Raw genomic sequence first — 21,981 nt, 5'->3', positions numbered from 1 at the left:
TGTGTGTGTGTGTGTGTGTGTGTGTGTGTGTGTGTGTTCAGGAGAAGGAAGATGTGTGGGGGGTTGATTGTGGACTTAACTCGAGTTGCAAAGAGAGTGAGAGAAAATATGTGTGGGAGAATTAGCTAGTCAGCCAGAGGGGGGCTGAGTATTGTAGGTGAGCAGCTTTTCGGAAAAATCAGTCATTCTCTTACTACTTGTGTGTTTTTGTGTGTGTGTGTGTGTGTGTGTGTGTGTGTGTGGTAATAAGTTGGTGAAAGGATCCTGTGCGCGTGTGTAGTGAAGTGATTCAATAGTACAGTGCCACAATTAGGCCTTTTGACAAGTTGCACTTATTGCTCCACAAATTGTTCTGGAAGCCTTATTATTTTGACCTGAATTTAGCCTGACAGGCAGTTTCCTCTCAGGCAGCGTGCTGCTGCCTTCAGTGAGATCTGCTTATATGATGCTGCGGTTTTATAAATGGCACAGAACAGGTGTACTGTCAATTCTACACACAGAGGTTAGATAGTTGGGTTTGCCTGTGGGACTTAAATTGTTGCGAGCTGCCTTCATCGTAGAAGTATAACACATTCAGAAATATTTCATTACTAGAATGTTAATCCTGTTGTAGTTACAGGTAACAGGATTTTAAGATGAGGTAATTAATTGTTAAATTCATGTAAATGAGCAAAGTAGAAATCGAGGATTTTTTTCGAGAATAAAGAAGTAAATGGGAGATTGAAAAAGTTGGTAAGTTAAACAAGACTTAGTCTGTAGTGGAAAGGATAAAGGATAATGTGAAAGGGTTGGACTACTATAGTAGCGAAATAAAGAGAGAGAGAGAGAGAGAGAGAGAGAGAGAGAGAAATGGTTACAAGACTCAGCTAGAGAGAGTGAGGGGAAAAGGTAAAGTGGCAAGGCAATATAGACATGTGATAGTTTGAGTTTATAGTGGAGGTGATGCTAACGTTGAAGGACAGAGGGATCAACATGAGCAGGGTGTCAAACAACGAACACAGGCAAAAATCAAAGAGGAACCTATTCAACAAGAGGAAAATACATAATGCATCTTGCATAATACCTTCAGCGTTATGCACGATCCAGTTACAGCTTTCATACTTGGCTGCGACAGTGAGTAAAGATCTCTGATGGATCCTAGCTTGTGTTTGCATGCGGCTCGTCCATCAGTCTTGTGCGAAAGGGTCCCGTGACACATATTAAAACATTTCTGTGGATTTTCAATCCAGAGAGTGTGTTATTTTTCAGGATTTGGGAATTCCCTTTCCTTTGAGGGGCACCACAGGAATGTGTGTCTGTCTCTTATCCCACGTAACCCATGTTTGTGTGTGGGCAGGCGGAATACCTGAGTGTGTGTGTGTGTGTGTGTGTGTGTGTGTGTGTGTGTGTGTGTGTGTGTGTGTGTGCAAATACAGACACACCACACATGCCTCACATGCACCTTAAGCAAGCTGCCTTTGCTTACCTAAAATCCCTGCGAGGTTTGCCTTCAACCCAAACTGTAGCGACACACACTTGCACACACACACACACACATATTTTCAGCAAATTCTCTATGCGTTCACAGACACGCTTGCCTTCGCAGATCAAAAAGGCCGTCGCACAGAAGTCTGCCGATGTTTTCACACTCAGCGGTGCAAATATTGTGGTTAGTGAAAACATTTAGAGTCGGCCAGAGTCTGAAGACGTCGCGACAGCTGGGAGTGGGTTTATGATTGTGCATAACTTGAACCGCTAGCTCTCTTGACCCCAAAACCAGCCTCTACTAAGTGATTGGATGCGGTGTAATCATTTCACTTTTGCTCTCTTAAGGCATTAATTAAAAGGCCTGCATTACTGTCAGCCCAGGTGATTGTTATCGAGTGTCTGCGTCATTACAAAAAAAGAAGATGTTTCGATCTTCAGTTTGTTGTGCTGTTTTTCTTCTCTTTTTTTTTTTTTTGCTCAGTTTGTAAAACTTATCATCGGACACCAACCTCTGAATCCCTTCAGTGTGTGTGGTTATTATATTTGCTACGAAGCTATCAAGTTAGCGGCTTGTTTGTGATGCAGAGACAGAGACGACACTGTCCGGATCCATCTGAGCGTCCAAGTGATGAGAGGTTTTTCTGTGAGAATCCCAGCCCCTGAGACAGTCAGAATTTTTTGAGATGCAAAAGTGCCAGTGATTGTAGTGCTGAAAAAAGGGATTTATTCGTTGTATAATTTCCATGCGATTCAATCAGCATGGATCTTAATGCGAAGGTCAGAAGACGCAGGCTGCCGTATATTTTAGCATCAATATGTTAAGTGCTCAACTAAAGTAAGCATCCATAGATTCATCTTCTAAACTGCTTTACAGTATGTCAATGAATTGGAGTTATGCAGTGATGTTATCTATAGGTATCCAGTGTTTCAGTGATGGGTTTTTTTCTTCCAGTTTGGACGTGCTAGAAGCTCCCCAGCTTCTCAGCCCAGGAAAGACAATGACAAGCGGTTGCCTCACGTGCGGCGCCGCAAGGATTAAGCTTAATTTTAAGATTAGTTCTGAGACCTGTTGCTGCAGATAATTTTTTCCCAAATGACCTTATTTAAGATGGGTAGCTTATGGACAGACCACAGTCAAATTGTAGTTTACATTCTAGAATAGTCGTAAGACCCGAGGAGGACTTTATTACGTGACGTGTCTTATATATAACCAAATACATCAAGGAAATCTTTCGGATACATAGCTTGAAATTTCACAAGGAGTAATATTCAGCATGGCAAATAATCAAATAAAATGGTGTTTTAAATGCAATTTATTTGGTCATCTGAAATGTCCAAGAGGTGAAGTTAGTTAGAGATTGTAGCTCCAAAGTAATGGGAACATAATGGACTAAAACGAGGAGAGGGTAAGAGAAAGAGAGACATAAACAGCTCAGCTCATCGAATGCCGCCACTGCTGGACACTGCTAGATGGAGTAAAATGACCTCTACTGTCACCCCGCCGGCTGGAAAACCAGTTCCATCGAGGCTTGAAATTGGCTCGACTCTGTTTGTTTGTGTGTATTTTCGTGTGACTGTGTGTGTGTGTGTGTGTGTGTGTGTGCGTGTCTGTCTGTTAAAGCGTGCACCGCCTTGTCTCAGAGCCCTTTCAGAACAGCCGCGGCGTGAGAGAGTAAAGGTGATGGAGAAAAAAAAAGAGAGGGAATGAAAGAAAAAGAGGTAGAGGGAGGGGACTGCATTCTTTCTTTTGCTCTTCCAGCCAACCTGTCTCCTCTCCTCCTCCCCTCCCACTCTACCTGTCAGGAATGCAGTTTGTAAGCCTGTGGAATCCTAACAGCCGGTCTGAGAGACGGACACACACACACACACACACACACACACACACACACACACACACACACACACACACACACACACACACACACACACACACACACACACACACACACACACACATTTGTATCAAGCAGTATTCCCACACTTCTTTAATTTATCCTCCATCTTTAATCACAGCACAGGCAGTAGGCTTCAGGCATTGTCTGTGAGGTCAGAGTTCTTCAAACCCACCTACTAATGTGTATTCCTTGTTGCTCTGCTCTCGAGGACATTTGTCTCCATAACCTGACGGATTAGAAAAATTAAACACAAACACCCAGAGGCCGATAAATTGACTAAAACAATATTATCGACCGATATTAGCGTCACAGACATATCAGTATTAGGGTACACTTTGGCCAGTAAGAAAAGAGAAACTGTAGTGAACACATTATATAATTATTATAAAGATACGTTGCAGGCAATTTACAAACGGTGTCAGCAGAGAGCAGTGAAAAGTTTAATTTTCAAATGTCTTGAAATCAAGACAATCAAGAATAAATCAAGTTTTTCAATAACGTTTGTGTTCAAATATGAATTTCAGCTGATTATTTTTTTTTTATAAACACTCATACATTTGTATCTGTTTAGGCCTAAAAGATTCCAGTATCAGCCAGGCTCTACACGTACGCAAATACACCAAAGAAAAAACATCCTATTTCCGCCTCCCCTTCCCCTTCCTCTGCGTCCATTGTCCACCCCTCCTTCTCCTCTGATTTCCATCTCTTCCCATCCCTCTCTCCATCTCCCTCTCTCTCTCTTTCTCAGACAGCTGTTGTGTTGAGGTTACAGTACACCTTGTGGAGGGGCCCTCCCTTTCATCTCTCCCAGCGGTTTTATGGTGCTGTGTGAATGTGCTAGGCTTTTTAATTAGGCTATGCACCCAGACAGGCCCCAAGGCTGAGGCAGCGCCACTCTGTCTGAAGCTCGCTCACTCCCTCTCTCTCTCTCCATTCCTTCCTTCTCTCTCTCTCTCTCTCTCTCTCTCTCTGTCTTTCTTTCTTTTCTCTCTGTCTCTTGTGTATCATCTACTGTAATGCCCTAACTCTCTCTCTCTCTCTCTCCCCCTGCAGTGCTTTTTCCACTTCATCTCAGTCAGACAGGCTCCGATAGATAGAAACCCTCTTTTTCTCTCTCTCTTTCAGCAAAACAAGCCTCTGTACTCGTTTGAGGACAACGCTGACTACGTGTACGATGTCATGTGGTCGCCCGTGCACCCCGCCATCTTTGCCGCCGTGGATGGCATGGGCCGATTAGACCTGTGGAACCTCAACAACGACACTGAGGTGTGTGTGTGTGTGTCTCTCTCTCTCTCTCTGTCTGCAGCATAGGGGTGAATATAGGTCATTATGGGCGTGTTTTCTGTGTCATCTCTTTTGTGTGTTGACGTGTGTGCGTGTCTGCTGTCCTCAGGGCCTGTCGCTGGGCCCTCAGCCCTGAACCGCACAACCAAACACCCAAGTCTTTCTCCCTCCCATCAACCACCACCACCAACCCCTCCACATCCCTCCCTACACACACACACACACACACAAACACACACACACACACACACCATTCAAGATTCCCCTGTGGGCGTCTCCCACAGCCCATCGCTTTAAATCAGACTGCGTGACATCTCCCCCACCCAGACGTCCCGCTAAACATTCCTGCAACCTCCGTCCAACGTTCAGGCAACCTCAGGACCCCACCACCTCCTCTCCTCATCTGCCTCCCACACACACACACACACACACACACACACACACACACACACATGCTCCAATCCAGCTAAGCACACACATGTGCAGGAGAGACCACGAGCACAGAGAGTCCCAGCCCTCGGTCCGCACTGGAGACGAAATGATACAAGGAGAAAGTTCAGTGTCTCAGTGCTGTAGGGCAAGATTTATGTTCAGAAGAGAGCATTTAAGGCCAGCAAAGCAAAGACCATTTAGCTCAATCATAGCATGTAGGCTACAATATCATTCTAATAAAATTAATGATGCACCTGTTTTCTGAAACGGTAGCAATCCCAGCCAAATTACTTTATGGTCATTTTATTTGACAAATCATGCATGTCGTTTTTTATTGATTAAAGGAGGGAAATTAGACAATTCGCTTTCTCTCCGAGTTAGATGAGAAGATTGATACCACTCTCATGTCTGTTCGGTAAATATGAAGCTACTGCTAGGAGACAGTTAGCTTAGCTTAGCATTAGACAGTTGGAAATTCCACCTACCAGCACAAAGGTTTGTTTAAGTACGGGTCAAATAGATAAGATATACAATTTTCAATAATGAGCTTGAGAGGTTTTGGTAAGACACAATTTGAACTTTGGACAGAACCATGTTTCCACGCTTCCAGTCTTCATGCTAAGCTAATAGTCTCAGACAAACATGGTGTTTTCTGTTTTCTCAAAATGGTGGACTATTCCTTTAATGAAGAAAAAAGTTGCATTATGTAGGAAGAGATATATGTCCAGTCTGTAAAGCATAACTCTTGATTGTGGGTACTAAACCTTTGATCACTCAGGTAAAAGTAGTGATAAAACGATCCTCCACTCTCCTGCTCTCTTGGTTTCCATGGAGACAACAGCCACAGCGCCTTCACCCGTAATCTACTCTGCATCTGTACAGAATGCTCTCCTCCCTCTCTCCTAATGCTCTCTCACTCTCTTCCTCTGCTTTTATTGCAGCCTTATTCACACTGTCTTATCATCAGGAATCATCTCAGGAACTTGATGTTACTTCTCACTTCCCATCTCTATACTAAAACTCTCCCTCACTGTATCCATCCCCAGTGTCTTTTTCCTCTGCAGCACAGATGAAAAGTTTCCCATGCTTCCCCCTCAACAGCAGCCTGTTCGCCCACAGAGGAAGAGTTCATTATCGACGGCCTAACTCGGCTAACAATGTGCTTTATGAGAAACATTTGCTCAGACACACACACACACACATACACACACACATGCACAAACGGATGTACCAAACACACGCACCCACATCCACTCATACACAGTCAGTCTTAATAGCAACAGACTTCCATTGTTGCCATCATATTAAAAACACACAGTCATAACGACACTAACGGAGCAGTGCGGCGTGCCTGGTTCTCATTTCCAACACACACACACACAGCCAATTTAAAGCGCTCAGTTCAGATCCACTCGGGCGGAGCAGTGGAAGCTAGCAGGCTAATGGCAGCCAGTCTGTGGTTAGCGGCGCTTTAAATACGCAGCGGCTCGGTGTGTGAGGCGACATGATGCCAAGGCCTCTGTCTCCACTGGTGACATGTGTCAGACTCGCCCGCCACATGTCAGGATCAGTTTATGGAAACGCTGCAGATGGATTTTTGGCTTTTTAAAAGGTGCAACACGAGCACGGCTGTTTACTAAGAAAAGCATCAGCTCGCCCACAACAGCAAACACGAATGCAGTTATTATACAGCAAAACACAGCCTCGTGTGTGTCCACATTTGAAAGAGCGGCTCTACACTTGACTGCTATGTTTGACTAACCCCCAGAGTATTTTGATGAAGCAAACTTGTTCCTGAAATTAGTCTATGAAAACAAATTCTCCAATCTGCTAATAAACATTAAGAATAACTTAAACTGCATTAAAGTTCATTAAATAAAAGGAATAAGGACTCCAGAGACATGGCGTGGATGTAAATCTTTATTTCAGTTGTTTCGATTCAAAATGTGTGGATTTTATTTTCCTGGAGGCTGGTGAACACGCTTTGTAGAAGGAGCTGGTTTGTAACTACTTTACCACCTCCCTTAATACAATTCAGCAGGAACCCTTTATTAATGAGGAGAATATAAAACAAGCTCAGACACAAACAGCCTCAGCAGAAGGGGAAAAAATGGTTTTAACACCACTTGCCTGCAGGCGGTAGTTTGAATGTGTTGTTGTTTTCATGGAAGTATAGGAGGGTCTCGTAAGGGGCTCACATAGTATTTCAACTTCTTTCCAAAGTGCAGCTCCTAGTCTCAATATGTTGTTTATTGGACGACCTAGTTTACATGTCAACTAATGATTTGCATGAGTGTAATGTGATCTATATGAGGACTTTTACAACTCTGACAACAATTTACCAGTCAAAATAATACTGAATATTCTTTGCCCACCAGGTACCAACTGCCAGTGTGACCATTGAGGGCGCGTCTGCCCTCAACAGAGTCCGCTGGTCAACAGGAGGAAAGGAAGTGGCTGTGGGCGACTCAGAAGGCCGAGTGTGGGTTTATGATGCTGGAGAGGTACACACAATAATTGTGTTCTTTGAAAGTATCCGATGCATTTACCCTAAAGCAGAAACATACTGTATGTCCGTGAGTAGAATCTTTTTTTTTTTGCTACCAAGAAATAAGGGCAGAGTAAGCACTCCTTGTTTTATAGGTGTTTTGTTAATTGTTACTGAATATTAACAGTAGAATTATTATTTCCAATTGTGCACTACAGTGTGAAGCCTGATTTTTCTTTTTTTTTTAACAATCTGTTGCATACATCGTTGTTGGGTTCACTTTGGAGCGCTGTGATGATGCATGCAGCTGGTGACTCTCACAGGTTTTAGTTTTCAGACAATCAAGATTTAATTACACCCTTGGTGCCAAACGCACGAGTGAACTACAATGACCAAACTGTATTGCACCATGTTGTGATACAGTTGACAGAGATTTTATTGCCTGGTATTTGAGTTACTGGCATCGCTGAATGACACATCAGTTACAACTCATTAGTTATACCTCCCTCTCTCTTGATTCTACCAAAAATAAACTCATACAGAGCGAAGAACTGCAGAAAAGAGAAAAGTTATGTATGTAATTGTAACTGAATTTTAAAAATATATACAAGCTGCGCTCTTGTTGTGTTTAATGTGTACTTGGTCCACAGACTTAAGTGAAAGACATGTACTATAAAAGAAAAAGCAAGTGCATTTTTTTCACAGTAAAACCTCCACATGCACCACAACCGACCATTTTAGGTCTCTTAGCCCTGTATGTTTACCCAACTGTCAGCATTGCCTTGGATGCATGTGTTTGATTTTTTTTTCCCCCCTCTGCCTCTTTGGTGTCCCTGTAAAATAGCCTCCACATGACTTTGCCATCACCACAGAGTGACCAACCTCCCTGCGTGTGCCTGTATGTTCTCTCATGTTTGGAGGGCTCTGGTTAGGATCCCCCCATGTGAGGGCGCGTTAGTCCTAGCTGCTCAGCTAATTTTAGCATCTTTTTTGTTGTGCGGTAAGCGGGAGAGACGCTCGGCTGAGCTGGTGGCCTCCGCACTGGGTTGATGGTAACGAAGAGTCATCAATAAAAGTGAGCGGGGTTGAAAGGTTTTATGGCTCCAAAAGGGGTGTGTGTGTGTGTGTGTGTGTGTGTGTGTGTGTGTGTGTGTGTGTGTGTGTGTGTGTGTGTGTGTGTGTGTGTGTGTGTGTGTGTGTGTGTGTGTGTGTGTGTGTGTGTGTGTGTGTGTGTGTGTGTGTGTGTGTGTGTGTGTGTGTGTGTGTGTGTGTGTGTGTGTGTGTGTGTGTGTGTGTGTGTGTGTGTGTGTGTGTGTGTGTGTGTGTGTGTGTGTGGCCCCCACAGAGCTAAAACTAGGAACAGCATGTGAATAAAGATATGCCTACAGTTCCAGTTCCATCTGAGACGGTTCCAGGAAAAGCAAAAAGCTAAATACTTTTAATTCAGTTTTATCTTACTCTGTTTAAATTAGTCTTAGGTCATTTACAGCAGGATGTTTGTTTGTAGAGTCTTCTACTGGTGTTGCTCTTTATGGAATATACATATCTTAAAATAAAAGTATTTCAGATGTTTTGCCATGAGACAAAACTAGGATTAGGGTCAGTGTCTCAAAGCTGCTGCATGATGACATATAATAATTTGGACCCGCTGGAAAAAGCCTGACAAAATTAAATCCAACAGTGTTTCATGGACACTTGAGCTTCTGGTAGTCTGTTACTACACTGAAGTCACTCAGGCACTGTATACATGATGTTCTGGCCGAGCCCCCTGCTGCGGCCAGCTCAGCTCCGTGGGGGGGAGTAGGGGGTTCCTGGTTCCTGTTTAATTACAGCCTGGCCATGCAGAGCGGTAGCAAACAGCTTGGGTGGCGGTTGTGGCTTCTGTCCTACTCATTCTAACCCCCACGGTGCTGTGCCCAGGTAGACACTTAAAGAGGAACAGCATTCGGTCTGAAAGCCTCTATTTATCCTACACACAGTGCAGCTTCATGTTATGAATATTTTTTTACAGACATTCGTGGTCCCTACAAGATGAATCCTAATGATTTTGGTTCTGATGACTTTTCCTCTAGTATCACCAGTGCTTATGGAGTGACATATCTTGACAACTATTGAATGATTTGTAAATTAGGCCATTGGAGCAATCCTCTGGTCACATTTTCCGTATGTCTGAGACTTTATGCAGTATATGACCACAAAAAAAGCAAAATATTCCAATCAGCCTGAGCTGTAATTTTTGATAAGTGCTTATTAGCAAATGTGAGTATGCTACCATGCCAAAATAAGGTTGTCAATTGTATATCCCTGCTTAACATCAGCATGATAGCATTGTCATTGTGAGCCTGTTAGCATAATCCTTTGGACAGCCATACAATGCTGCTAGCACAGCTCTTAGCGGGTACCCAGAGAATCATCTGTGATTTTGAAACACTGCACGTGTTGTTGTCCCATGATTGCCCCCTGTGGCTTTATTCATTAAATAGTCTTGAGTAAAATTAAATGTGTTCATGCATCTTCATAGATGATATGGTATCATCATAACTAGAGATGAACAGTAATTAAAGAACCCAATGCTTGTAGCTCTATCAATCCAACATCCAGGTGTTTTGCCTACATACCATCCAGATGTGTAGAACTCAAAGCCATGTTACCGGTGTTTCTTTGCTGTTTCCTTTAGCTGTCAGTGCCTCAAAGTGATGACTGGGGCCGCTTCGCTCGTACCCTGATGGAGATCCGTGCAAACCGGGCAGACGGTGAGGAGGAGGGGCCTATGGAGCTGGCTTCATAGAGCAGCGCTCCACAACCAAAGCAGGGGGAATCAAGAGACCTGGTGTTCTTTTGTTTTAAGTGTCACTGTAGCATGTGTTTCTCTCTCACTTTAATTTTTTCCCCTCACCTTCCGGTCCAAACAAGTCAGCGTTTTTATTGTAATTTTTGCATTAACTCTCCTGCAAACGCAAACCGTCTGTTTATGGGTAACCCATCGACCTAAACTGATTCGTCCGCCTTTTATTTATTATGTGTTGCTTGCAAACCTGTGAGCCTACAGTATATACAAAGTGGAAGTCTTATAGCCTTATGAAGATATGTGATACTGTAAAGCTGCTTTGCACTACCTTAAAAATAAAGCAGGGTCCATAGACTAGTCATGTACTGTTTACAAAATGTCATGTTTACTTTATGTTGTGCTTCTTTTCTCCGTATTATGCGTGCATGCGACACATTCCTGAAATATTCCAGGTGCATAAACATGGGAGTTATTATGGTGATGTTTTCACACGTGGGGCTTTGTGGCTGCTTTATATACGTGTTTCAGGGTGTCAGAAACTGAATCAAGTGTGGCACTGGCACTTTGTATTTTGTTCTGAACAACAATAACTGTATATTCTTTAATGAAGTGTTCTGATTATCAAGAGCTATATTGTATGCAAAGTGCTCGATGTCAAACCTGCCGTGTTTACTATTAAAGCTTAGCTGACATGCTGGTGTCTTGCTTTTTTCCTTGTAGCTTTCAACTGGGAATAAAGACTCCAGAAGACATTCAGTTTACTAAATATACGTTTCTCTTTACTCTCAGTACACATGTTGCTGCCACACGTACAGTAAGGCACGAGTATTACACACCATATGTAACTCCTACATTCTCTGTGCTGTACACATTTAAATACTCAGTCGTGACACACCACAAGTGCAGTCGGTGCCAGCTGTCTCTCTGATTTTTTTTGCACATCTGCATACATTTAGACCTGAAATCAAACATCTTACAACAGTAAACATTGTGTACAGTCTAAATGCTACACTGTGTCTTTACATTCAAGTACCTTGGGGTCACATTATTTTGGTCATTATTTGGTGGATACATTTTTGTTCAAATCAGCACACTATTGACAGAGCAAATCAGGACACAGATAGCTGTTTATATATGAAAGTATGTCTCCGGATTGCTCTTATATACAGTTCAGAAATTCTAAATGTATGATCAATCAACCGTTTTCAGCGAGCTATACGATCAGACAAGGAATGTGTCTTTGATTGTATAGCACCAACAGGAAGACACTGGTAAAAGCTGCAACTGTACGTGGGTCCTGATACAATTCTTTTTTTAATGGTGTGTTTAAACTCTTGCCAGCCCTTCTGCTGCCTGTGTGCATACTGTACCCGCTAAACTGTATGAAAAACACAACCATTATTATACAACTCTATACAATGTCAATCAAAAGGAAAAATAAATACTGCACGAAGTCCGACAAAGAATTCTCTTTGCGTACCCATGCTCTGTTGGCTCACTAATCCATACTGTTCCATATAGACTACCACATATAAGTAACCTAAAATTCCACAAACAATGACTTGGTTTAAAACAGTCAGGCCCTCTCTTTCACTTACCCCCCCTCCTACCCATGGAGGTTCATGGGGAGCTTGCATTGGAGGGGGGCGCTGTCTGCTCTGCTGTTGACGTCTTTGCCGAGAAGCGTGGGAGATGGAGTCCAAACTTGCTCTCGATGCCAGCGAACGTGGCCACGGCCAACCTGAAGCCTCCGATGTGGTCGGGGTTGGGCGCCGGGAGGCTGATCCGAGACTTGGGAGTGGGCCCGAAGCCAGTCGGCTTTCTGCAGCGCGGAGAGAAGCAGTCAAAGACGCAGGAGCAAGCCAGGGGAACAGCCAGAGAGTTCAAATAAAGCAGGAAAAGGGAGAACAAGGTGAGGAGTGGTGGAGAAGGACCGTTAAAACAACATTAGCACAGCACACAGTGTTGTTTTAACCAAATGGGGGAGAAAGTGAGCGTGCACGGACAGTGGTGTTTTTAATATATTATTCAAACTTAAATGAATGTTATCATATTCAACACTGTCCGCCACAGAAGTAAACAACTTAATACAAAAATCCAGAGTGGAACGGTTAAACGTTTCTCTCCCTTAAAGCAGAACTAAATCAAACCCCATCCAGCTCTGTGATTCGCTGCCAACGCGGACAGCGGAGAGACTCACTCAAAAACCACACCAAATCTTCATCGGATCTGCAGTTGATTTTGTTCCACTGCATGTACAAGTCATGAGCCATCCAGTGAACACATGCATGTGCGACACAGCTGTCCATTAAAAAAAGAAGCATTTTCTCAGTCCTTTTGAGAGGTTCAACACCTCTCTTCCCTCACTGGACCTTCTTTAACTTCAAAAAAGGAGGAATTAATTCCTAAGAGGGACCTTTTTTGAGGTTGACAAATTAGATTGTTGTGAAGTATTTGCTCAAGTCAAATCGGTTCTGCCCTGTGCTGATATTGGTGCCACTGGTAGATTATGGGGAGCGGTGATATAGAGTTCTGTAACGATGGTAACAACAAAAGAAAAAGACTTACTGTCCTCCGAAGTCCACATAGAACCAGCTCTGCAGTTGTTCATAGGTCACCAAGGTCACACCAAACTGAGGCGAGGATCTGAACACACGGGCTGCAGCAAGGTGCAAGAACAGTTTAAAACAGTTTATGGTAACATGGTAGATGAGTTCATGATATATGATAACATGTATATGGACACGAAAGGGCAGAATCCAGGTTTGGTGTCAGATAAGGGCGGACACAAGTCGGAATCCAAAGTAATGGAGGTGTTGAATAAAAATTGTATTAGTGTTTTATTTTTGTTAAAAATACTATATACTTTGCTCTTGAATGTGTGTCATGGCCTGTCCCACATGGAATTTCAAACATTGCTATCAAACACTCACAAAAACCTATAATATGTTTATATAACTTTAATATACGCTTAAAATGAATCCTGGAAAATCTGACTTTACTCCTCATCTCCCCGGGCTTTCTCCAACTAACTGGCTAATTTACACGTTAAATATGAGAGAACTCAGTCTCAGGGCTTCATCCATATTTACTAAATCAATTCAGTTTTTTATCATAATAAACCAAATATTGAACAAATAACTTCTTGTCATTCCACCCTGACATACCCTCCAGTGAATGAAAACGTAAAAGCTTAGTCTCAACTGCTAAAACTAATTGTGTTGTGCTATGTTCAAGGAGAGAGCACATTCTTTACTGCCCTATTCTTTGATTTATGTAAAGCTTTACAACCATTTTTAGGTCAATATTACTATTATTTATTTGAGTGCAGATGAACAAATCCGAGCTTCTCTCATTGGATCTCAGTGGCTGGACAGGAGGGTAAAATAAGACTTTGAAAATGGCCCAAGTGGAAATGACACACTTGTGTATAAACACTACAGTTCCTCTCTTTGGCCTTAGTTGAAAGTTACCTCCCGCTCCTTTCCAGAAAGCCCGTGGTCCCTCTTCTCTGAGAACCTTCCAGAAACAGTCCGTCAGGCCGCTGTAGGTGGTCTGACCGGCACGTGCCGCCACCTGTAGCCTGGTCTTGATCACGTCAGCTGGGGTCACCAGAGAGGCTGCAGGCATGCCTAGGGAGGAGGTGAAGAACGCCAGAGCTCTTCAGTGTTCTGTTTGATTCTAAATAGAGACCACATGTAAAATCAGCCCCAAACAGATGAGATGATTTGTAGAAAGCAGCCCTTCTAGCGATCGAATGAACCCTCGCTTATCCTCGTAGCCGCAGCTGATAGAGTGGCTTTAGCGTTCTTTGTTCCCTCTTTTAAATATACGTCATCTTGGATCTTGACCATCTTGCAGCAGGTCCGCCGCATACATACACCACACACACAAAGGAGGGCCGGCGCCTATTGCTTCCCCATCAACCAATCCATACCACCAGTGATGCCATTATTTAATCTCTACCTTTTTTCTTCCTTTCCTCTCTCTCCCACTTTCCCTACAGCCATTTGAAAGGGGCCAGACAATGGACGGTAATGAGAGCAATGCACACTGTGCCCCGTGTACCGGTGTTAAAGTGACTGGCTGACTGAAGGGAGTGACTGTAGAGTCCCCCTCCCTCACTCCAGCCACTTCAGCCATGAATGGACTCAATCATTGATGGCTAGGTCATTACCATCAACTGGCCTCTTCACGGTTTACTCTGACTTCTTGGTTTTTGTAACGGCCAAACGAGCTATTCAGCGAGCCTAATCAACTCAGCATTAGGTAGCAGACTGGCACCCGGTGGAGACTGGACCACCTGCACTGGACCAGAGGAGAGAGGGAGAGAGATGGGGGGAGGAGGGGAGAGAGAGAGAGATAAGGACAGAGCTGGGGAGAGAGAGGGGGGAGAGGAGAGGAGAGGAGAGGAGAGGAGAGGAGAGGAGAGGAGAGGAGAGGAGAGGAGAGGAGAGGAGAGGAGAGGAGAGGAGAGGAGAGGAGAGGAGAGGAGAGGAGAGGAGAGGAGAGGAGAGGAGAGGAGATAAGGAAGCCTTTTTTTGGTGGAGAGAAGTTGAATGACCTAATATAGAAACTTATGTCCTCTGAAAGAAAGTTTTCAATTTGAGTTGCAGAATTTTTTCTTAAAGGCATACTCAGTCATTGTAATCCAACACTTTGTCAAAATCACTGAATATCTTCTCATCATCCGCTACCTGTCCGTAGTGTGTGTGTGTGTGTGTGTGTGTGTGTGTCTGCGCCGTTGGGCCATTTTGTTTACATACCTTTGGTTTACATGCATTAAATGTATTAAAACCAGATTACTTTCAGGCACACACACACAGACAGGTAGCGGATACTGATTTTGACAAGAAGTGATTTTGACAAAAAGCGTTCACCAGAATTGCACCTTTTGGATACCTAATTTTAGATTTTTTTTTTAATTGTTAATCTTTTTTAAATCGTGTTTGCTTGTTCGTGGTCTTCCTCATTATTGTCTTTGTTGGTGCATTGCTGGGTTTATTTACGTGTTAGCAAAACTCCTTTTAACCCTGAATGACCAACCAAATCAGTACATTTAAAGGGTTCACCAAATATTTTAGAAATCATTCTCTGGACACCAGCAATTCTCAGGCAAAATGTAATTGTTATCTGTAGCAGTCGCACTGAACAACATGGATATTCCTAACATCCTACAGCGAATAAGCACAAAAAGTCCCCCCATAACTCTTTCCTCACACACAGGGCGAATACGATTTAGACACTATGTTTTTTCACAGAACAGAGTAATGCCTAGCTAAATAATGCTGTGCAAACCGAGCGTGTAATTCAATTTCCTGTGCCGACTGTAAAACGCTAATTGCCAGAATGCTGTGACCGCTGATAAATATATGCGAAAGATGGATGATGAATGTGTCGATGTAACGAAAGAAATAAAGAAATCATGAGGCCCGTTTCAGCTCGAGAGTCTGTGGGCCGTGGCTGCCAGTCTTGTGGTGAGAAACCTGAGTGAAAAATGGAGGAGGGAGGCAGCTTTTATGATTTTTCCGTGTTGTGCTGAGCCTCTGCGTCGAAAAAAAGAGAGTGCTGCTGACACGTCTCGGAGGATTCAAAACAAATATTAAGTCTTTTTATGCAAATGTTGGAAGGCCTTTTTCTAACTTGGCAGGGGAATGCAGGTCTGTTATTAGTGTTTTCTTTAGGGAGAAATCCTATATTAAAACTCTGCTTCAGATGGATCATATTTCCATGCAGAGGATTGTTAAGTCATCAGTGGATGTTGCTCCTCTTGGCCTCTTTGCTCACTGCTATGTCTAATCTACGGACGGGACTGTATGCATTCCTGCAGGATGAACATGCATAAAGTATTCACAGGCATGTTTGTGTGCTTGCTATTGTGTGTGTGTGTGTGTGTGTGTGCGTGCGTGCGTGCGTGCGTGCGTGCGTGCGTGCGTGCGTGCGTGCGTGTGCTTGCATGGACATGTGTGTGTGCTTGCATTGACGTGTGTGTGTGTGCATGTACAATATATTAGGATTGGAAAGCCTCCCTGCCGGCCTGGTTGGCAGCCATCTGAGGCGCTTCCCTGCTGCAGAGCTCCAAAACCCCAGTCCCCCAATCACTGAGCAGCGCTCTAATTAGCAGCTACCGCCATGGAGCCTGTGGTCAGAGGCTGCCTGGCTTTCCAAACTCAGAGCTCTGCTACTGTGACTGCTGCAGGCCTGCCGACGACTGAGCGAGAACCGTCTCTCACACTTTGTTCAAGACTGGGCCCGACCAAAGATTTTTTATTTCATTAAAACTTCAACGCTCTACACATTGCCTCAGGGGGGTTGGGGCTTTTTGGCTCACTATGAATGGACACATATCTAACATGACTAAACACTGTTTATTCATGTTGCTGACACACTCAAAAAGGCTGCACTATTATCATATGAGATTGTAGAGTCTATGTTAACTGCAAAGAGACGATTAAACCTGCCATCATCAGATCCATAAATTCAAACAGTGCTGATAGGTAGTAAAGATAACAAAGTCTCACCAGAGGTAATCCTAAAGTTACATCCTATTTAAAGTTGCTATAATCAATATTTATTTATCCAACAGTTATGTTAATTATACTGAAGACTAACTTTAGCACCTTAACATGAAACTAGTTATCTATTGTCTTCATAGCTGAGAGATAATTGCAAGAAGAATGACGAAAATATTTTACCAGCCAGCGCTCCAGCTAACAGCATCTTGCCTGGCCCTATCCTTCCGTCCTCCTCGGTGAAGTAAGTCTTGAAGTGGGCATAGCAGGGGAAGTAGATGGCCGAGAATGGGATGTCCCGCAGGAAACAGGCTTTGGAACCCTAGAGAAAGACAGTCGGGGAGAAAAGGAAACGCTCTATAGTCATAATACTGGGTTTATGGTTAAACTCTCAGAAACAAAGACAAGGATAAACAAAACAAAAAGAAATCAGGGAACGCGTGATGGGCCTCGGGGAATTCAAACTACTGGCGTTGCTCTCTTAAGATGGATTGTCCCTTTTTCTAACCACAATATGTAATACCAACTTTTTTTAGTTCACAAACCAGATATTCAACTGATGTTACCGCCAACAGAGAAACTACTTCCAAAAGACTCTTTCTTATGGCAGAGTGAAACATTGACCGCAGCATGCCAGACAAATCGTGTCCCTCCAAATGCAAACCATCCGTGTCCTTAACAGCAGGTGAGGGGAGGAAGATCCAAAATGATTGCCAAATAAAGAGTGGGAAAAAGCATAGAAAGACAGACAAAATGACTGGCGATGATTCCGTGTCTGCCACTGTAAACACAACTAAATCATCAAGCCTATTGAATTCCCTGCTGTATTTCAAGCCTGTTGGCTCGCTGCCACCTTCTTACAGTCAACGGAAGGTGTTTAAAGAGCAGGGCAGGGTCTCTCTGTTTTGGACAGGCTTCATTTAACTCCTTTGGGATAATCCTTTGGTTCCTACACACACACACACACACACACACACACACACATAAACAGAGAGAGGATTGGCAGATACCTGGGCTATCTCTTTCCCTCTCTTTGCTCTGGCAATTCTTGTCTGCCTGTCCCTCTCCTGCTGGCTGGCTGGGGCCCGAGAGGCTGCTGAAAGCTGGGAGATTCTATCGAGGCAGGTCAGACAAGCAGCGTCACAGGGACTGGGACAAGGAGCCTTAATATCTGGCAATGGTTTCCGTGTGTGTGTATGTGTATGTGTATGTGTCAAAAACTTTTTAACCAAGATGAAATGCAATGACTAGTCTTGAGTCGTAGGAATATGTAAAATTCCTCTGGATGCACGCCTGCAACTAAAAGTCCACGAAAGTCTCCGGGGTCGACATTTCTACAATGACAACTTTCCCCAGAGACGAATGGTGGCGCTAGTGCGTTAGTCCACCCTACCAACCGGTAGCTCCACCAGCGGAGGGTGAGCGTCAGGATAATTACCCTGACAAAGGCAGCTCTGTGCCTGGGTGCAGCCCCTCCGGAGCCAGCCCGTCTGGAGCTTGCAGGCTGAAGCTCGTCTCCTCCCCGGCTCCCCACCACCACCACCACCACCACCACGGCCGCCAACACCGCTACAGCATTCTCAATGCACTTTGTCTCCTACTCTTTGCATGGAGCAGGAGACCAACACAATGAAGTAAGTGCACTGGAATGCACACGTTGTTCGCAGGCACGCTAATATGGGTTACGCAGCATTGCGACGTATTCTTACAGACAGTTGACTGGAGACAGTAGCTTTATGGAAACACATGCAAACACACACGCACACGCACACACACACACACACAATCCAACATTGTCATAAATTACAAGGTGTGAGTGCACAAAGCCATGAACACAGCAGGTAGGCAGGTAGACAGAGACAGGAGGAGGCTCCACATTCTGTTACAGGCTTGTTAACAGGACCGGAGGTTTACATGATGGAAGTTGTCTGTGATGCTGGCAGGTGGCCACATCAGCAGACACTGAGCGTAAACCACACATAGACAAACCTGTGAATATAAGACTGATATCATCCAGTGTAGTAAATAACCAGGGGACACATCAGAAGTTAAGTCCCGTCTAAGTTTAGATCTTCATTGGAAATGTTTCATCTGACTTGCAAATGAATACAACCACAGGTATGAGATTGACATTTTCACAGTTGATTGTGTTTACGGTTGAAGCAGATTCTCCCCTGCCAAGCTCCATTAGGACTTATTTATGTAATTTAATTACACTTGCTCGGTTTCATCCTGAGGGCTAATGTCCTCGTCTAGCCAGTTACCCTGCTACTGTTAGCAATAGCCACGACTCGTTCCTTCATTCCTACAAGCTCGGCTAGCCTTTAAAAACCCCTATGTGGCTAAGTGCGCCTTACCGGTTCAAAGGGCCTGATGTTAGAAGTCATAATATTTATAAGAAGGGCAATTATGAAATGAAAGAAAATATTCTTTAAAACACACCAACGCAACAATCTTTTTATATTATCCCCTTAGGACTCTATAATCTTTCACACTTGCTTTACAATGTGTTGGCTGCATAATATCATACAACTCTAATATGTTCAAACACTGACATTTTTAGCCCTGTGCCTTTGAAAAATACCAATTATGGCAATTAAGGTTAAATACACCTTTTAGCATAAATTGTTCTTTTCTTGTTCTAGAACAGAAGACCACATGGGATTGTTGATTTAAATGATAGCTGATGTGGAGTTAAGGTCATATGTATAGTTGTATAATAGTTAGTAGAAAAATCACATATGATTATGTCATAACAGAGATGATTGTTTAGAAATCTGAGTCTGAAGAAAATTCTATATATTGGTTACTGGATGTATAGGAAATATATGCCAATTAATCTTGTAGCAACCAATCTAGCTTGAATTTTGGGCATTCATTTCGACTGCACCGTTTATTTAAAGATAAATGTGATCAAATTGCATCTGAATAAAGAACTTGTGGCTTGTGCATATTTGATCTGATACCAATGTTGCCACCAAGACATGGAAAATGAACAATTGAAACCCTTTTTTGTCAATTATCTTTTATTCATATATTCCAAATATTCCAAAAACATTGCAGTTACATTAGATTAAGAAGCTAAACTTGAATATTGTGTTAAAATACTGTAATATGGGTGGAACACTGAATGATTTGTGGCTCAGTGATGAGGTCAACCAGCCAGTGGATATTGAAACTTTGAGTAAAACCGCTCCACAACATAAATGTACCTGAACTATATCAACTACACTACAAGGGTTCAGTGGCATTGTGGGTAATGATCTATGGATGCACCTCTGACCACCAATGACGCGTCTCACCTTGTAAAGTCCAAAGAAGCCGAGGTCCTTAATGACGGACAGGGCGCTGACCCTCGGCCCTGTGGTGATCTCGCCTGCCACCTGCAGCCGGATCTTTACAATCTCCAGAGGGTTAGTGAAGATCACCTGGGAGCCGCCAGCCTGAAAGAAAAGAAATCAATATGATGACCTTCAAGAAGAGACAGCAATAGTAAACGCACAAAATGTAATGTTCCGCCACTAGGGGGCTCACAGTCAATACAATAACAAAAGACGGAGTTTAAAAGGTGTCATGAAGTTTCACGGGATCATGGGAACAGCTTCGGAAAGAGAGAAAGCGCAGTGGAGGGTACGAGGGCATTTCTCTTATTTTGTTAAATTGATTGAAACATTTGAGATGTTTTTAGTTCACAACTTGACAACAAATGTAACATTAGTCATGTCATTTTTGGTATGTTTTAATGCTAAATCAATACATATTAGACCTTTAAACTCGAAAGCTTTAATATATTGGCTGCAGCAAATAACTAATTTCAACCTTCATTATGTGCATTTAAAATATAACGGTCATGTTTTGAGTTCCACGGAGGATGTAGTGTTGATTTTGAACATAAGACACATGATACACAAAAAACATTATGATATACGCGCATTAAATTGTTACTGTTATCTTGCTTGTAAGCAATTTCAGCAAGTGAAGCAACTTCACAATAGAGACGCCTCGGCAACCTTCTGCAAAACAATCACGCAGAGAGGAGGAGAGAACAGGAGAGTACCGGGGAAATCCAGCTGATGCAGTGGAGTCTGTCAGCTGTTTGTCTTCATCACACAGACCCTGCGGGGGCTCCGACTTCTCTTTTTCTCTCTCACCTCACACCAAACCTGTACTTGAGAGGGGAGGGCAACAATACTGCAGCGAGTTCAGACTGGTTCCTGTTCCTTTTAGGTCGGCAAGGCTTTTTTAAGTCTTAAACGTAGCTGCAGTGGTGGAGCCGAGGCAAGACAAATGATTAACTGTGTCGAATCGGGGAACATGACGACAGTTCCAGATTGCTTCTCGATTCTGAGAAATGTTTGCACCATTTGCGAAATTTGGAAATTGGGCTTTTATTCTGACTTCTGGGTCATCCTTTTAATTTCGTTCACTTTCTTCCTCTGAATGCCTCATCCAGCATTGTCTCTCCTTTTCCTGCTTTCACCTCCCCTCAAACCATCTCTCTCATCTTCTCTGATATTGTCTCGCTCTCGCCCACCGTTGCCAGTGGTTACTGTAGCTACACGCAAAAGGGCGGCACATCGCAATTAGATAGCAATCGGTTGCCATGGCGCCATCTCTGTCTTAAATAGGCCTTGTCTGTTTGTTGTTGTTTCTCTCCTTGTCCCCCCCCACCCCTCTTCTTTGGCTTTCCTTATGAATGATGGATTGTGCTTGTCGCCTCTTGCCTTACGGGAAGACATAAAGCTCCAATCTGCAACATGGGGCTTTTTTCTTCTTCTTTTCTGTTAAATGACCCTCAGTTTAAGTATATTGCCTAAGAGGGAGAGACAGAGATCATAATAGTCTCATTGAAGGTGTGTGCAGCCTTTTTTTTCAGTTTTTTTAATGACACACAGAGTACAGTGGGATACAGCTTCCTTTCCAGACCCAACGAGAGGCTGTGAATAGCAGAAAGGCTGCCTCTCTGAAGCTGCAACATTTCACAGCTAACTCTTTATGACTTGTTTTATGGAAATAACCGAGTTGATTACATGCTGGCTAATAGCGCGAGCATTAAGGGGCTATTGGCTGCGGCCTCTAGCAGTGTTGGCTGCTTCAATTGGATACTAATGAGAC

At 43.4% G+C, this 21,981-nt stretch overlaps 2 protein-coding genes across 3 annotated transcripts in view; one reads left to right on the top strand and one right to left on the bottom strand.

Moving 5' to 3' along the window:
* dync1i1a (dynein cytoplasmic 1 intermediate chain 1a) overlaps positions 1-10,903 on the top strand; it is a gene marked incomplete at its 5' end in the record, with an annotated part of 50,217 nt that extends 39,314 nt beyond the window's left edge. For both annotated transcript variants that reach the window (XM_080046100.1, XM_080046099.1), the window contains 3 exons: positions 4,488-4,628; positions 7,457-7,582; positions 10,244-10,903. In XM_080046100.1, coding sequence (XP_079902226.1) covers positions 4,488-4,628; positions 7,457-7,582; positions 10,244-10,354 — 378 coding nt within the window. In that variant the 3' untranslated portion in view covers positions 10,355-10,903. The remainder of the gene's footprint in view (positions 1-4,487; positions 4,629-7,456; positions 7,583-10,243) is intronic.
* A 1,071-nt stretch (positions 10,904-11,974) lies between these two features.
* Positions 11,975-21,981, bottom strand: part of slc25a13 (solute carrier family 25 member 13) — a gene marked incomplete at both ends in the record, with an annotated part of 49,935 nt that continues 39,928 nt past the window's right edge. The window contains 5 exons of the mRNA XM_080045874.1: positions 11,975-12,176; positions 12,923-13,013; positions 13,828-13,986; positions 17,050-17,188; positions 20,169-20,309. Of these exons, the coding sequence (XP_079902000.1) occupies positions 11,975-12,176; positions 12,923-13,013; positions 13,828-13,986; positions 17,050-17,188; positions 20,169-20,309 (732 nt within the window). The remainder of the gene's footprint in view (positions 12,177-12,922; positions 13,014-13,827; positions 13,987-17,049; positions 17,189-20,168; positions 20,310-21,981) is intronic.

Source organism: Ammodytes marinus, assembly GCF_949987685.1.
Source record: "Ammodytes marinus genome assembly, chromosome: 17".
NCBI lineage: Eukaryota > Metazoa > Chordata > Actinopteri > Uranoscopiformes > Ammodytidae > Ammodytes > Ammodytes marinus.
Note: the sequence above shows the minus strand (reverse complement) of the source record. Positions and strands in the feature narration are given on the sequence as shown.